Source organism: Lepidochelys kempii, chromosome 1 (assembly GCF_965140265.1).
Source record: "Lepidochelys kempii isolate rLepKem1 chromosome 1, rLepKem1.hap2, whole genome shotgun sequence".
Classification (NCBI taxonomy): Eukaryota; Metazoa; Chordata; order Testudines; family Cheloniidae; genus Lepidochelys; species Lepidochelys kempii.
In genome coordinates this window covers 254,217,453-254,233,684 of record NC_133256.1, presented here as the reverse complement: position 1 = coordinate 254,233,684, position 16,232 = coordinate 254,217,453, and the positions used below count along the sequence as shown (strand labels likewise).

At 43.1% G+C, this 16,232-nt stretch overlaps 1 protein-coding gene across 5 annotated transcripts in view; it reads left to right on the top strand.

Moving 5' to 3' along the window:
- LARGE1 (LARGE xylosyl- and glucuronyltransferase 1) overlaps positions 1-16,232 on the top strand; it is a 367,428-nt gene that overhangs the window by 183,834 nt on the left and 167,362 nt on the right. For all 5 annotated transcript variants that reach the window (XM_073324696.1, XM_073324688.1, XM_073324713.1 and 2 more), the window contains exon 5: positions 2,946-3,069. In XM_073324696.1, coding sequence (XP_073180797.1) covers positions 2,946-3,069 — 124 coding nt within the window. The remainder of the gene's footprint in view (positions 1-2,945; positions 3,070-16,232) is intronic.

Here is a 16,232-nt window from a genome sequence, read left to right as displayed (position 1 = left end):
TTATTAGCTCATGGTTTAAAATACAGGGAAACTTTTTTCTCCCCTCAGTTTTACTCCTTTTCCAGTCCAATTTGAGTTATATGAATTAATGGCCCTGAAAGGCTACAAAACAAAAGCAACTGGGAGATATCTGCAAACATTACATTAGATGTCCAAAGTGAGGTCAACCTCAACTTCTTCTGGATAGAAGGGCCTATGGAATTTTCACTCTTACCAACACACCTTGACATATTGCTGTGTCTGTTCCCAAATTTACTGCTTTTGTACTTTTTTCCCCTGGCTTTTTCTCTGCCAATGAAATGCTTTTCTTAATCTCTGTTCTCAGATTTTCTTGGCAAACTACCTGTTTTCTCTTACTGGGGAATTTAGATGACCCATGGTGTCATCTTCTCCTCTAGTGCTTGGTTAGTGAAGCAGACCTAGACACGTTACTGTTGCCACGTTGGTTCCCTAATGGGATACTCAGCAACTGGCAAGTGACTGAATTCCTTCTCCATTCTCTCCCTGCCCCAGGGCATGCTAAAGGTTACAACACTCTCAATTCCTCTACACTGGGGACCACTATAGTTTAATTTGTTTGATGATGTTGAATTCAGATTGGGTGAGGTTAGGGCTCTGAAATTATTCCACAATCTTCTTGTACATCCACATGTTGTTACTGCTAATTGTAGTCTTTATACCTCTTTCTCAAATGGGTGGCGTGATCCACATCCCCACTGAATGACTCCACTGATTTCAGTGAGTGTTGGCTCAAACCCCACATGCAGAACGTTTGTGTCTGAAACAAAACAAACTGTGTTGCTGACAGCTAATGTTACTATGATTGTATTTTTCTGCTGGAACATGTGCTACCATTTTATATCCTGTTCATTTTAAACACGTTCACGCTCTTTTGATTGACTGTGTTCATTGAGGAAAAACTGAATGCCCTTCCTTAGAGCAGAAAGGGAATGACAATAAAAAATGCACATTTTGTTCTTTGAGGCAGAGAATAGGGAAAGAGAAGACACTTGACCTTTTGGGTGAAACCAAAGCAAAGTAGAATGGACCATCTTAAACACGCATGGTCCTAAATATACATAGATTCCCCCAGTTCTTATTCACATTGCAGAATTTAGTAGCAACCATCACCTTCCCCAGCATCTGAAATTAAACGTTCCTCCATTGTGGATGAAAAATGTCCTTTGACAAGTGCACCCATTTACCTTTATAAATTCCACATAAATGAGACTCCGTTATGCCTCCCAGGGGATCAAAAGAAGGTTGTGCTGATGCTAAGGGCTAAATGGACCATCTGTCTTCTTAGTGGCTTTCACAAATTCCCATCCCTCTTTGTTGATGGCGAAGTTGCCAGCCTATGGATAAATATGCAGTACCCCTTCTTACTACCAATCATTGCTAAATTTCACTGACAGGTCTCCATACTCCTAACACGGAAGTTGAATAAAGATCAGGCTGTTGCTCTCCCTCCCCCAAAGAGGGAAGCAAAGAAAGGTGAATTAACCAAAGAGTTGGTAATGTCACCGCTCCTATTGCAGTGAAAGTGTTCTGCAAGCTTTATCAAACCTTTCAACTCAGTTAACTCTGGTTAATCGCTCATCCTGTTTGGATACATTTGATTTAGCCCAGCTCATATGAATCGTAGTGTGAATCTGAGTTGGACACATTTTTAAACAGAATTTTCTCTTTGTGTCTGGTTTCCTCCAACCCTTCCTTCTTTATGGGGGTAGGGGCATGAGGGGGTTTACAATACCCAGCCAATCAATTTCTTGAGGCCTTTCATTGTTACAGGAGCTGAGAGGCATTGGCTTGGGACGGCTAGCTCCAGGTTCTCCTAGCACTGATGACTAGGCCGTACCTAGGTTTGGCAGGATTCAATTTCAATTGATAAAGGTTGGTCGACGTTGATTTCAGTGGACACATTGCAATCAATGAAAAAAATCAATCCATTGTTGACCCACCTTGTGCCTGCAGGGATTGGGTGTTGCCAGCCCTGTGGCACATAGCGCCCTCTTTAGCCCTGCTGCCACGGATCTGCTCTCTCACTCACCAGCAGGCGGTGCTGGCCAGGACCCCGCTCTTACTTCTGTGACAGTGGGGTTGCAGAGGGCTCCCTGCATGACTGTGGGGCCACTGACACATGATCCCCGCAGGCGCAAGATGTGTGTAGAAGAGATGGCTGCGGTGCTGGTAGGGCGGAGTAGAGACCTCTGGTCAGAACTATGAGGAGGAGTGCGAGCCCCTGATAGGAGCCATTCAGAAGCCAGGTGGCTTTCCCCGCGGTTGGGGGCTCATCCAGGCTCCTGACACTCTGAAGAAATTTGCATTAAATTAACATTGATAAAAATCAGGGGGAAGGGTTGAAAATAAAAATTTGTTTTTTTTTCCCATTGAAATTTAAAAAAAAATGATTTTTTTCAAGCGTCACCGTACCTGTGTGTTTTGTGTGTGTGCAGGCTCAATGGGACTGGAACACCACCATGTTTGGGGGGTTATTTTTGAACCTCTCTTCTACCTGCTTCCTGAGGAGCAAGTATTGTCGTCACACAGAGAGACCACCAGGGTGACCCAGAAGGGTAAATCACCTTGTCAGTTCAGGTCCCCAAAGTGGATTATTATCCTTTAGAAGACTGAATTCGACTTTATAGGCCAGCTCTTCATCTGGTGTATGTAAATTAGCATAGTTCCATTGAAGTAAATAGAACCACACCGATGCACATTCTGCTGAAAAGCTGATCCTGTGTTTTTGTGATTATTAATTAATGCATGTGGATTGTGGTAGCGCCTAGGAGCCTCAGCCATGGACCTGGACTCCATTATGCTAGGTGCTGTATGTTATGCTCTAGTAGAGTTGGGTAAAGTTTTGTAGATTTCGGTGTCCTTTGTTTATAATTGGAGCTTGGTTCAAAGGTTTCTATGTCTCCTTCTCTCCCTTTTTATACTAGGCGAAACCCTCTTCACTTCCACCTCATTGCAGATGCTATTGCCAAACAGATCCTGGCGACTCTCTTCCAGACCTGGATGGTCCCTGCTGTGCGCATAGACTTCTATGATGCAGATGAGCTCAAGGTAAAGAGAAACAAAACAAACTCAAGCCATTTTATTTTTTCTTTATTTCTACTTTATTTGTCTGGTTTTGAGGTAGCATTCTGATTGGCTGACAAGAATTCCAGCTTGTGTGTTTGAGAACTCAGTCAGAACTAATCAGAACTCTTTTTGTGTTGCCCAGAGCATTACAGCTACCACAATGTGTGATTAGTGCCACATCTAGTCCAGGAGCCTTAAAATCTACCTGCCTTGCAGAAGATTCCTTGTCCTTCGAGGTGAATTACATTGAATAACATCACTTCCCTGTAAACGCGACACAGCTTTCTTGTAGAACAGATGGAATTTTAAGCCTCTCGTACCGTAAGCACTCGGCCTCCTAGTACTCCTGCGGCATGTGTGCTTGTCTGCGCTGGGACCCCCGTCTTACTTCTGTGACAGTGGGGTTGCAGCGGGCTCTCTGCATGACTGTGGGGCCACTGACACATGATCCCCGCAGGCACAAGGTGTGTGTAGAAGAGGTGGCTACGGTGCTGGTAGGGCGGAGTAGAGACCCCTGGTCAGAACTACGAGGAGGAGGAGAAGTGCAAGCTTGTAAGGCCTTGTCTACACTGCGGGGGGAGATCGATCTAAGTTACTCAAATTCAGCTACGTGAATAACGTAACTGAAGTTGATGTACTTAGATCTACTTATCGCGGGGTCCACACTATGCGGTGTCAACTGGAGACGCTCTCCCATCGACACCCCTTGTGCTTCTCATTCAGGTGGAGTACAGGAGTCGACGGGAGAACGATCTGCGGTCGATTTAGCAGGTCTTCACTAGACCCGCTAAATTGACTGCCGATGCATCGATTGCTGATTATCAGTCCCCCAGTAAGTGAGGACAAGGCCTTAGGTTATGATTTTGGCATGGAGGTCACAGTGTTCATGGTAATCATGAATTTTAATAACGTTTGAGACCCCCACAGTGGCAGCTCCTTTGGGCCTGGCTCTCCGCTCCAAGTGTGTGTCCTGGTCCATGTGGTTGCAGCACCACTTAGGTTTGACACATCTGCCCCGACTTAGATGGAGATGGAAGGGTGTACGAGCCAAACTTGATTGTTGTTGCAACCTAGCACCCAAAGTCACAACACCCAGAACAGGAAGCCAGGCTCAGCCCTGAGGGACACTGTTACAGGGTGAATGCAGAGTGGGCTTGTTCCTCCTCTCCCACCACTACCTTGGGCTCTGACCTTTTCATCACTGGGATTTTTCCCTGTACCACTGCCATGAAATTGACTAAAAATGTGCATGACAAAAATCATAGTCATAGTCTGAGACATCCAATGCTTAATTTGTGCCAGGGCTGAACCCTGTCACCTCAAGGCTTGGCAGTCTATAGCCCCAGCACCTCCAGGCTTGTCTCATCAGTTATGAAAGTAAAAAATTTGTTTGAGCCCCAGCACCTGATTGCTTGAGCCCTGGCACCTCTTTCATTACAAATTAAGCAATGGAGACAGCACACATTCTGTGGTGTATTGATAATTTTTCAGAAATAATTTGCTGTTTTGTCTGGACTGTCTTTCAAAAGGAATAATTAGGAGTTGAGGAAGGCTCTGTCAGTGTAAAAAAAATAAATAAAATACTTATTTAAGTAATTATCTTTACATAGCACTTACGAAGTTTTAATTAGATCACAGAGGTTCAACACTGAGTTTCAGGGGTGCATGTTTTTCAGCTGTGCAGGTAGATCTCGCTATTCAAAATTTAGGATTTGGAGATGGTGGCAGTAATTTGTATAGCATATCAATCTACTCGTTGCTAAACTTGACCAAGACTCTATAGAAAGGGGAAAAACAAATTTTCGCAAATTGCTGTGCTAATTAAGGTAAAATAAAAGCACACCACTTGCTAGGATCTCGAGAACGAAATGTTTTGGAAAGATGGTAAAAGTGAAGGATGATCCTTGAGAAAAATACTTTGTTCATTGCTGTTTTCATTATTTTAACATATTTTCCATATGAAGCAACAGGCAGATATCAACTTGGGTAGCTAGGTACCTACCTTAGTGCTGTGAACATTCAGTGCAGAGAAGGATGTTGTGGTTTCTATATATGTATATTATATGTCCCCTACAGTAGACGGTAGGGCATAAACAGAACTTGTTCAGTGTCTCAGTTTGGCAAGATTGATCTGCTAGTCCTTTCCTCATTATCCCTTGGGTCTGTTCTAAGCTAGTTAGGTCAAAGGTAACAGAGAGATCTTAGGTGGTGCAATTATTGATATGTACAAAAAGTAGACCATCCCAATACAGTCACCCATACTTAAAATGTATTGTATTACACAAGCAGTTTCACTGATCTCAGGGAGCCTAGTCACAGAGTATGAAATAATACTCAACATGGGTGAATGTGACAGCACAGAACCAGACCCTGTGACTGCAAAGAGTCATTGATATCAGTGGAGTTTTAAGGGGTGGGTACAACACATGACACACATAATGCTGAATCTCATCTGGATCCTCCTGCAAATTTCAGCCAAGTTTGCAGTAGGATGTACCAACATGTTTCTGAGGAAGAGCAGGTTGAAACTTAGAATATTCTATGGAACAGAAATTCCAAAACGTTTTTGTTTCAGAAACATCAAAACATTTCAGTTTGATTTTTTCCTAAATGAAATGGAGCAGCCAGCTGCTTCCCAACTCTAGAAGACTCCTCGGGCTGCCCCTCAGAGTTGGGGGTTTCCCCTGCAGAAAGCAGGGAGCCTGAAAGCCCTGAGAGTCTTGGCTATAGGACAGGGAGTAAGGAAGCCCAGAGAGCACCATCCTGAGCTTGGGCTTCCAGGCACCCTGCTGCAGAGCAAGGACCCTAGACTGGGAGCCCCCCCAGCTAGAGCTGGACTGCCAGGCAGCCTGGCAGCTTTGCGGTTCCTTACTCTGAGGTAGTCAGCATGGCAATGCTGTCTGGAAGCTGTGTGTCCCGGCAGTGTGAGCTCCCCAGCAGCCTGCCAGGTTTCCGATGGAACCCTGCTTTGTGTTTCCACAGAAGTTTGTTGAAACCAAAACATTTCTGCAGAACATTTGGTTACAACAAATTGGCATTTTCTGGAGGGGGCAACAAAAGGCTACTCTGATGGTTCTGAGGTAATCTCGGTAGTAAATTTGGCATGACTTGTTTGGGTTTGTTTTTCACACGTACTCGTGAGAACCTTATTACCTTGGTCAGTATTAGGAAAGTGTCTGCGGGTTGTGGAATAATTTGCTACCAGTTGTACCATTATCAGAAATTACATATGCACGATATAGTATGTATTATGTTTGCTTTTGATGACCCTCTACTGTTCCATTGAAATCATTCAGTTCCTATGTAAGTCACAATTGCTGAAGTTTAGATGTTTTCAGTCTCTGCCCCCTTACAGCCAGCTTTAAGATGCTGTTAAGTACCTTTTTTTATAATTTTCCTTGTATTCACTGTGTGTTGTAGCACCATGTTAGCAGCTCAGAAATGAAAATTTTCTGTCTTTGTCCTTTCTCCATTTGGTAAACAGGGACATACACACCCATTGTTCCTAATAGAGCAGTAGTTAGGAGTTTTTGTTTACTTCATCCACAATGCTTCCACAAGCCTTTTCACAAAGTCCTGAGAATAGTCTTTGGTTCTTGACTGCTTCTGCTGAGCCAGCAGAAGGGGGTTGTTTTGCCTAGGTCCTATATAAATAGTGTCTTTTGAGATGAATTTCTCAGCATTGGAATGTTTGTTTTCAGATAGCTGTTTAGGATTCAGAGGACACTCCCTACCAGATCATATACTTTAAAAAAGTAGAATTTGGGGCTTAGAATATTTGGCAGGTTCTAAAATGTATATTATTTTCCTTAGAGTTACAGCAAGTAGTGTCCCAGAGGAAGGGAGTGAAAATAAGGCTGTTGACTAGATGACATCTCTGTCAAGGTTTTAGGGAAGCTTGCAGGCCTACGCTGCAAGAAGAAGGGGAAAAAAAGAAGGCAAAGACCACTGATTATCCAGATTTTCTACTCCCAACAATCCCACAAATCTGGTTTCATCCTGCTACTGTGAATACTTCAAATGCTCCTTTTTAAATCTTGAGCGCAGCGATTTGACTTCGTAATGTGGCACAGCTGTGTATATGGTTTCTATTATACATCTATTCCTCCTTCCCCTGAGCCTTTTCCTTTTAAGGGATGATAAAGAAAAAGCAAACAAAATAGAGATCTCAGACCCATGAAAATAGAATCTGTGTCAGAGAAACTCTGTGGAAATGGATGCCCACCACTAGCCTTATATTATTTAATATCTGGATTTACTTCTGTCCTACGCTAATCTGGAGTTGTTTGTTACAAATTTTTAACATTAGACACCCTAAATCAGGAAATTCAGGTTATGAAAAATATTTATGGTTAATACAATCCTATCATGTTAAACTCCCTGTACTGTTTTCGTTCCTTTGTCTTTCATTGCTACAGATTGGGTTTAAGTAAACTAGTTTTTGAAGGCCATGTCCCTTCCCAACAAACTAGTTGGGAGGGAATCTGTGTCCACTAAAAAATGGATGGTAATTCAAAATCTGGAGCACAACAGAGCCTTTGTTATGCTCCCAGAAGTTCTATTCATACATACTCGGTAGCCAAAGTGCTACTTCCTCTGTCGTCCCAATTTCTCTGTTGTACAAACAGTCCATGCAAAATAATAAATTAAAAATACAAATATTTTCAATCATTATTTAGACCCTGAATTTTCGTAAAAAAACTAAGATAAAAGCATATTGAATGTGAGTCTTGAGATTTCTTCTGTTCAAAACAAGACTTGCAATGAAACAAAGGAGAATCCAGCAAGGCAGACCAGAAATGACTGGAATGTCAGTTGTATGGATGGCTTTTGCTGCTCCTGGAGAAGACTTCCAGAAATATCCATGTGCCTACAGTCTTGTTGCTAGAAGTGGGTGAGTAGACTATGAGCAGCCTTCCCTGTAATCTTGTCTCTGGAAGGGGAGCAGGCCATCAGAAAAGCAAGACGAACTGCTACAGCAGAGCTTTGTGTCATGGAACCTTGCTTTTTTCAAAATGTTGTGAGTCAATTTGAGACTTTGAGTACAGCATTTCCCCGCAGAGTTCTGCCAGTATACCCCAGTGCTGACCTGCAACAACCCCTAATACTCCTGCCTGGGCTATATCCTGAGCAAAGACTGCTAACTGTGCTGTGTTGTGATAATAGAATTTTTAGGCTGTTCACAGGCGTAAATTCAGAGACTCCCAAACCAATTGTTACCAGTCCCAAGTCAGAAATTGAACCAGAGTTTCAAAAGTAAAGGCTTGTGCCCTGCCCACTATACCAATTAATACTACCTACTGGCGCTGGGATTGACCTGCTTGGGATCTTTGGAGAGCTTTTATTCATTTTTGTACCTTATCACAGTAGAAATTGTGAGCACCCTTTGGGGCTCCTTCTGTTATGGAACCAAAGGGAAATCAGTGCCCTCATTGCACCTTCACTGGTAAGCTACTCTTGCCATTCTCTTTTTTCATGCATAGACTGAGTAAATAATGAGCCAAGCCTCCCCATCACCACCATACATGCACTACACACACGTGCGCACCATACTTTTTTCTGAAAGTTCAACAGCAATAGACTCCTCTTTGGTATTCCATACTTCAGTTTTGCCATTATGGTACCAAGACACTCAGCATCTCAAGCCAAGAACTTTACCAGGGGATGAGAAAAGACATATGACTGTACCTGAGATTTTTCCAGAAAAAATAATCCAGTTTTATGAAAATGATCCAAACTCACACGCTGTGAAAGAGAAAGTGCTAAGAAATGACTGCTGCATATGTGGTGCTTTCCAGTACTGGAGCTGCATTCTACCGGAGCTTATTGCTTTTGCCTCAGGGGCCTGCTGTATTGAACACTTTTTTTTTTTCTCTCAAATGTAAGTATTCTAGTAGATCCCTGTTCTTGGATTTATTCTCCTAGTGCATGACTCAGAGGGAACGCCTATAATATAGTTTGAAATGTGAAGCTGTTTGTCTCTTCAATGAATGGTGTGTACCTCCTATAACTCCTGATAAGAGATAAAGGTCAGCCCTTTTTCAGCCATCGGTTCTTTTCTTGCCACTAATGGGTGAGGAGCTGGAAAGAGAAATATTAGCCATGTTTTCTGGATCTTGTAGACTGTTACATGTGTCTAAGGGATACCTCCCTGTCACATTAGTGATAGTGGGATGGCATTTCACAGTTCAAGGTATTTCTTTTGGGGACTGGTATTAGTCTCCATGTTTTTACAAAATGTTTAGTGGATTTACAAAGAACTGGAGTGCATATATTGCCATGTCCGACTGATAGGCTGAGCTAAGATGGCAGACTGGAAGGAATCTAAGTAAAAGCCTAAACCACTACCAGGGTCCTGAAGTTGTTAGAAAGCATCATAAAGTGCTTGGTCCTAGCTTGTTTCTGACAAACAACTGCAATATATAGAAGCACTGCAGACATGGATATTTCCCTTTCCCTTCAAGAGTCCAAGATACCTTGCATTGTACAGAGCGGATAGTAAAGAGAGAGAATGTATCAGGAAGGACCATGCTATGAGCATTAGACTCATGATGAAATTCTGCTCATTTTACCCATGACCTACCTGCCTCTTCATGAGACACCTTCCCAGAGCATTTAGAGCCTCAATGGTTACAAGCCGCAACATATCTCTGACAGTGCATCTGTGTGTGATGGGCCAAATTCAGTCTTTCCACACCTGCAATATCCATCTCAGTGTGGGTTACAGACAGTCCTCCTAACTTTGGATTTGCGTACATGCTTTATGCTGAAGTTCATGAGAAGCCTATTATTTAAGGGCCACCCCATAAATATAGTTTTTGCCATGCTGACAAAGCTTTCTTTTGAGCCACTTGATATCAGGGAGCTTGAGTTCCTAACGTGAAGTTTTATTACTAGTGGCAATGACATCAGTTTTCACAGCAAACAGGCTTCAAACTCAAATGGTTGTTCCATCTACAGTAAGTTTCACAAGGACAAGATGGTGCATAGGACTCACTCCTCCAAAACTGGTGATGAAATTTCAATGTAGTGTATTATAATCTGTTGTTCATCCCATGTGCTTTTTGGCTTTTCTCGTGCGACTCTTTTCCACAACTGAATGGACCCTTTAGCTTCTGTCTAGAGAAGGTAAAAGCCATTAGAATATCTATCCAGTTTTATTGTTTTACCTGACTCTTTAAGAACTATATCTTGATGTCTATCTGACTGCATTTCTCATTTGTTACCCCTTACGTAGGGATAAAATACAATACTGTGCTAAGGTACATTTATTCAGAGTGATGCCAATGATCCTAGCCAGCCCCAGATCAGTTACTATCCAGGATATTTGCAGGCAGACATTTGGAGTTTTCCTTTTAAATGCTTTATCAAAACATCACTCCTGGGACTTTGTTGCAATCTGAAATTATATTTGCCCTGCCATTATTACAGAATCTGGGCCTGATCCTCAACTGCTGTGAATTGTCATAGTTAGGATCCAGCTTGTTGTTTCTTGGTTTGGAGGAGCTCTTCTCTCTTACCCCCATTATGTATTAATTTTTTTCAGAATGTTCCTCTAGTTAGTTTTGTATTGTTTGAGAGAGATCTTGTCTCTTTCTGTTGAAAACAAAAAATAATACATTTCTGTACCATTACATTCAATGCCTCTTTGGGTTATTGTTAATGTTGCTTGCTCATAACTATAATAAGTTTTATTCATTGTCAGTGTGTTTTTCCCCAGACTGCATTCCTGGAGCTTTTAGTTTCCAAGAATGAGAATCTATTATCATAGTTAATGTTGGAAAAAATAAAATTCCTCCCTGTAATTCTTGAGCTCTTAGAGAAGTAATTGCAATGTAATAGATTCCCCACTCACCTGTCCTCTATTCCTGCAGTGATGGGAATGATTTATTTTTCTGCTAATACTTTGCTTTTGCTGAAAATAAAGGAACTGGTGGTTCCTAACGGAATAAGTCGTTTATTCCTCACCAGCAGGTAAGTGTGTGCCACCTGCTGTTGAGATGTTACTGATACTGAATTTTGAGCTTTTGAAGTCCCTCTAGTTATGTTCTGAGAGCAAAAAACTAAAAGTAAAGAGGCGGGGGTGGGTAAAAATCTGAGATAATTACCTTCTGAGATATTTACCTTCTGAATAAAGATAAAGACAAATTACTTATCTATTTGATCATTCCATCAGAGTTATCATGGTGTCATCAATCTGGCATTGGCTCCGTATGAGCACCTTCTCCCTTAAAGCAGTTTCTTCTGCACCACTTACCAGTTGCATCACACTATATTCTGTCCTGTACGAGACACACACAACTAGAGTGTCCCATATTAAAAGGGAAAAAATCACATGCTAGCTATTATTTTAGACGGTCACTTCTATGACAGGCATCTCTTGGCTAACACCACTAATTTCAGGTAAGGCTATTTTACCCACTTTTATCACCCTAAAATAGGCTCATGAGACTTTTGCCCAAAAATCCACTAAAGCAAAAGCTCCCACTTCAACTATAATTTTTTTACGACTGATTGATTGTATTCTTGACCTTGAATAATAAATAATGTGCAATTATAGAGGAGAGCGTATTGTGCTTTATTCTGGTCAGTGGACCCGGGCGACATATCAGTTTATATCTTGACACCATGCAAAATGTAGATTGGATGGCTCCACACTTTGACCCCAAGAATTGCTTGGAAGCTTGCCAGACCTCTGATGGCTGCAGCTAATAAACATGTATTTGCAGACTGTGACAAAGTTCCTCCTCTGCCTTGGTGGGCCTTGCGCTTATTGGCGGATTTGCTTGCCTCGGAGATTCACGGCAGCCCTCAGTTTGGCCGTTTTCGTGAACCCACAGTCCAGGTCAACTCCTCCTGTGTCTGACCAGGAGTTGGGAGGTTTGGGGGGAACCCGGGCCTGCCCTCTACTCCGGGTTCCAGCCCAGAGCCCTGTGGAATGCAGCTGTTTAGAGTGCCTCCTGGAACAGCTGTACGACAGCTACAACTTCCTGGGTTACTTCCCCATGGCCTCCTCCAAACACCTTCTTTATTCTCACCATAGGACCTTCCTCCTGGTGTCTGATAATGCTTGTACTCCTCAATCCTCTAACAGTCTGCGTTCTCACTGTCAGCTCCGAGTGCCTCTTGCTCCCAGCTCCTCACACGCACACCACAAACTGAAGTGAGCTCCTTTTTAAACCCAGGTGCCCTGATTAGCCTGCCTTAATTGATTCTAGCAGCTTCTTGATTGGCTGCAGGTGTTCTAATCAGCCTGTCTTAATGGACTCCAGAAGGTTCCTGATTGTTCTGGAACCTTCCCTGTTACCTTACCCAGGGAAAAGGGACCTACTTAGCCTGGGGCTAATATATCTGCTTTCTATCACTCTCCTGTAGCCATCTGGCCCAACCCTGTCACAATACTTAAAAACATAGAACAGCCTACAGTTATATTTTCATAGATTTTTAATCTTCCTTGATGGATTAGAACAAACTGCTGGTTTGCGCTCGCTGTCAGTTATCGTATGCAATTGAGCTGTCTTTTCTTTATATGGAGATGAAGGGAGAGGGCAGCCGTGGATTTTGTTTGATGCCAGGCCAAACTTTAGCCAGCTCTGTCTTACCTACAGCTTTTGGTGAGATGCTCAGGTTTTTCTAATCCTTCTCCCATGTCTCTGCTTTTCCTGGTTGACTGCTAGAAAAAATGGTGGTTTGCAGCCTTCATCTCCAGCCTGCTGTGGGAGTCAAAGAATCATAGAAGATTAGGGTTGGAAGAGATCGCAGGAGGTCATCCAGACCAACCCCCTGCTCAAAGCAGGACCAACCCCAACTAAATCATCCCAGCCAGGGCTTTGTCAGACCAGGCCTTAAAAACCTCAAAGGATGGAGATTCCACCATCTCCCTAGGTAACCCATTCCAGTGCTTCACCACCCTCCTAGTGAAATAGTTTTTCCTAATATCCATCCTAGCTCTCCCCCACTGCAACTTAAGACCATTGCTCCTCATTCTGTCATCTGCCACCCCTGAGAACAGCCGAGCTCCATCCTCTTTGGAAAGCCCCCCCTTTAGGTAGTTGAAGGCTGCTATCAAATACCCCCCTCACTCTTCTCTTCTGCAGACTAAATATCCCCAATTCCCTCAGTTTCTCCTCATAAGTCATGTGCCCCAGCCCCCTAATCATTTTTGTTGCCCTCCACTGGACACTCTCCAATTTGTCCACATCCTTTCTGTAGTGGGGGACCCAAAACTGTATGCAGTATTCCAGATTTGGCCTCACCAGTGCCAAATAGAGGGGAATAATCACTTCCCTTGATCTGCTGGCAGTGGGCTGCATTAGTAGGAGCAATGTGCCATTAGCCTTCTTGGCAACAAGGGCATACTGTTGACTCATATCCAGCTTCTTGTCCACTGTGTAATTCCCAGGTACTTTTCTGCAAAGCTGCCGCTTAGCCAGTCAGTCCCCAGCCTGTAGCAGTGCATGGGATTCTTCTATCCCAAATGCAGGACTCTGCACTTGTCCTTGTTGAACCTCATCAGATTTCTTTTGGCCTAATCCTCCTATTGTGTAGGTCACTCTGGATCCTAACCCTACCCTCTAGCGTATCTACCTCTTCCCCCAACTTAGTGTCATCCACGAAGTTGCTGAGGGTGTAATCCATCCCATCATCTAGATCATGAATGAAGATGTTGAACAAAACTGGCCCCAGGACTGACCCCTGGGGCACTCTGCTTGATACCGGCTGCCAACTAGACATCGAGCCGTTGATCACTACCCATTGAGCCCAGCGATCTAGCTAGCTTTCTGTCCACCTTAATACTACTTTAACTTGCTGGCAAGAATACTGTGGGAGACCATATGAAAAGCTTTGCTAAAATCAAGGTATATCACATCCACCGCTTTCCCCATATCCACAGAGCCAGTTATCTCACCATAGAAGGCAATCAGGTTGGTCAGGCATGACTTGCCCTTGGTGAATCCATATTGACTTTTCCCAGTCACCTTCCTCTCCTCCAAGTGCTTCAAAATGGATTTCTTGAGGACCTGCTCCATGATTTTTCTGGGGACTGTGGTGAGGCTGAGAGATCTGTAGTTCCCGGATTCTCCTTCTTCCCTTTTTAAAAGATGGGCACTGTATTTGCCTTTTTCCATTCGTCCGGGACCTCCCCCGATCACCACGAGTTTTCAAAGATAATGGCCAATGGCTCTGCAATCACATCAGCCAACTCCCTCAGCACCCTTGGGTGCATTGCATCCGGCCCCAGGGACTTGTGCATGTCCAGCTTTTCTAAATAGTCGTTAACCTGTTCTTTCATCACTGATGGGTGCTCACCTCTTCCCTATACTGTGCTGCCCAGTTCAGCAATTTGGGAGCTGACCTTGTCTGTGAAGACCGAAGCAAAAATAGCATTGAGTACTTCAGCTTTTTCCACATCATCTGTCATTAGGTTGCCTCCCCCCTTTAGTAAGGGTCCCACACTTTCCCTGACCACCTTCTTGTTGCAAACATACCTGTAGAAACCTTTCTTGTTACTCTTCACATCCCTTGCCAGCTGCAACTCCCAATTGTGCTTTGGCCTTCCTGATTACACCCCTGCATGCTCGAGCAATATTTTTATACTCCTCCCTAGTCATCTGTCCAAATTTTCATTTCTTGTAAGCTTCCTTTTTTTGTTAAAGCTCACCGAAGGTTTCTCTGTTGAGCCAAGCTGGTCGCCTGCCATATTTGCTATTCTTTCTGCACATCAGGATGGTTTGTTCCTGCGCTCTCAATAAGGCTTCTTTAAAATACAGCCACATGCTCAGATATGCCCGGACAACTAGGAGAGGGAGGTTGGCAAATCACACTGCTCTGTCTGGCCTCTCGGGATACTCGCTACAATTCTTACCTCCTCCATCTCCAGCCGACTGTCTCGTCATGTTGGGACTGAGCGGTCAGGAAGTAGTAGTAGTACAGCACCAGATAAAAGTGACTAGCCGCTCCTTTCCATCTCCCCAAACTTGGGCATTAGTGATCTTCCACTGAGAAGTGGAGAAGAACAAAGGGGTTACTCAAGCTTTGGACAGAGCAAGAGATCTCTGGGAGATAAGAACCTCAGGGGGTGGGAGAGAGACCGAAAGAAAGCAAGTGAGAGGTAGAAGGGGAGAGAACCAGATAGGGACTTTTAGGTTTGGAGGGAGGAAATTAGGAAGTAGAAGTAGAAAGCAGGATGGAGACCTGAGAGGAAGGAGATGGCTCCTGTAGAAGACATGAGGGAGATTAGAACATTGTTACCAACCCTCTGAAGATGCTGTGGGGCCTGCTATCTCCCTACTGCAGATGGGGAAAGGGGAAAAAAACTGTTTTATTTTATGGTGACCATATGCAATTTTATGCACATTTAAAGCAAGTTGGGTACATACTTTCCCATGGCCCACTGTAGACCTGCTTTATATTGTTACTAAAGAAGCCAGTGCTGAAAAGCTATTCTTGAGTCAAGTTTTCTTCCTCGCTTATCTGATTTCTGTGTACTGGGGAAAGATTTGGAGATGAGGGAAAACCAGACTTCAGTAAGGCTGCCTTATGTTGCAAATAGCTGAGAATTAATTTGCAGTTATTTATTTCTGTTTGCTGCATAGTGCTGTTGGTTATTTAATACTATTAAACACTACTAATAATATTTCCAGTTGTATCTTGCTGTATGGTATCTGCAGTTTATCTACATTACCCATCCCCCAAAGATTCAGATAATCATCCACTTTTATCCCAATGTTTTGCCTATCACTAGTTACATCCAGATTTGTTGCATATGTGTATGGGAGATATTATCTGTTCCCAAAGCAGGAGATAAGTCAGAATTCTGTTAAGGTCACCAAACTTTATGCTGAGTCATAACAAAAAACCCAACATAAATAAAATAAAGTAATTATAAAATAATAAAATTGCAGAAAGCCAGATATTCCTGAGGTTGTTTTTCAGGGACATTTATTTTTCTGTTTTTTGTATGGGGCTCTCATGCACAAGAAATTCTAAATCTAGACAAGTTATACAGCTTTCCTCGGCACCTAGTTTCCTTGACAACCATTCATATAAATAGTAAGGACCTGTTATGGGGGGGAATATCAATATAATCGCTGCCTGTGAATCATCCAGGGGGGAAAAACAGATTCAAGGTTAAAGTTATAGGA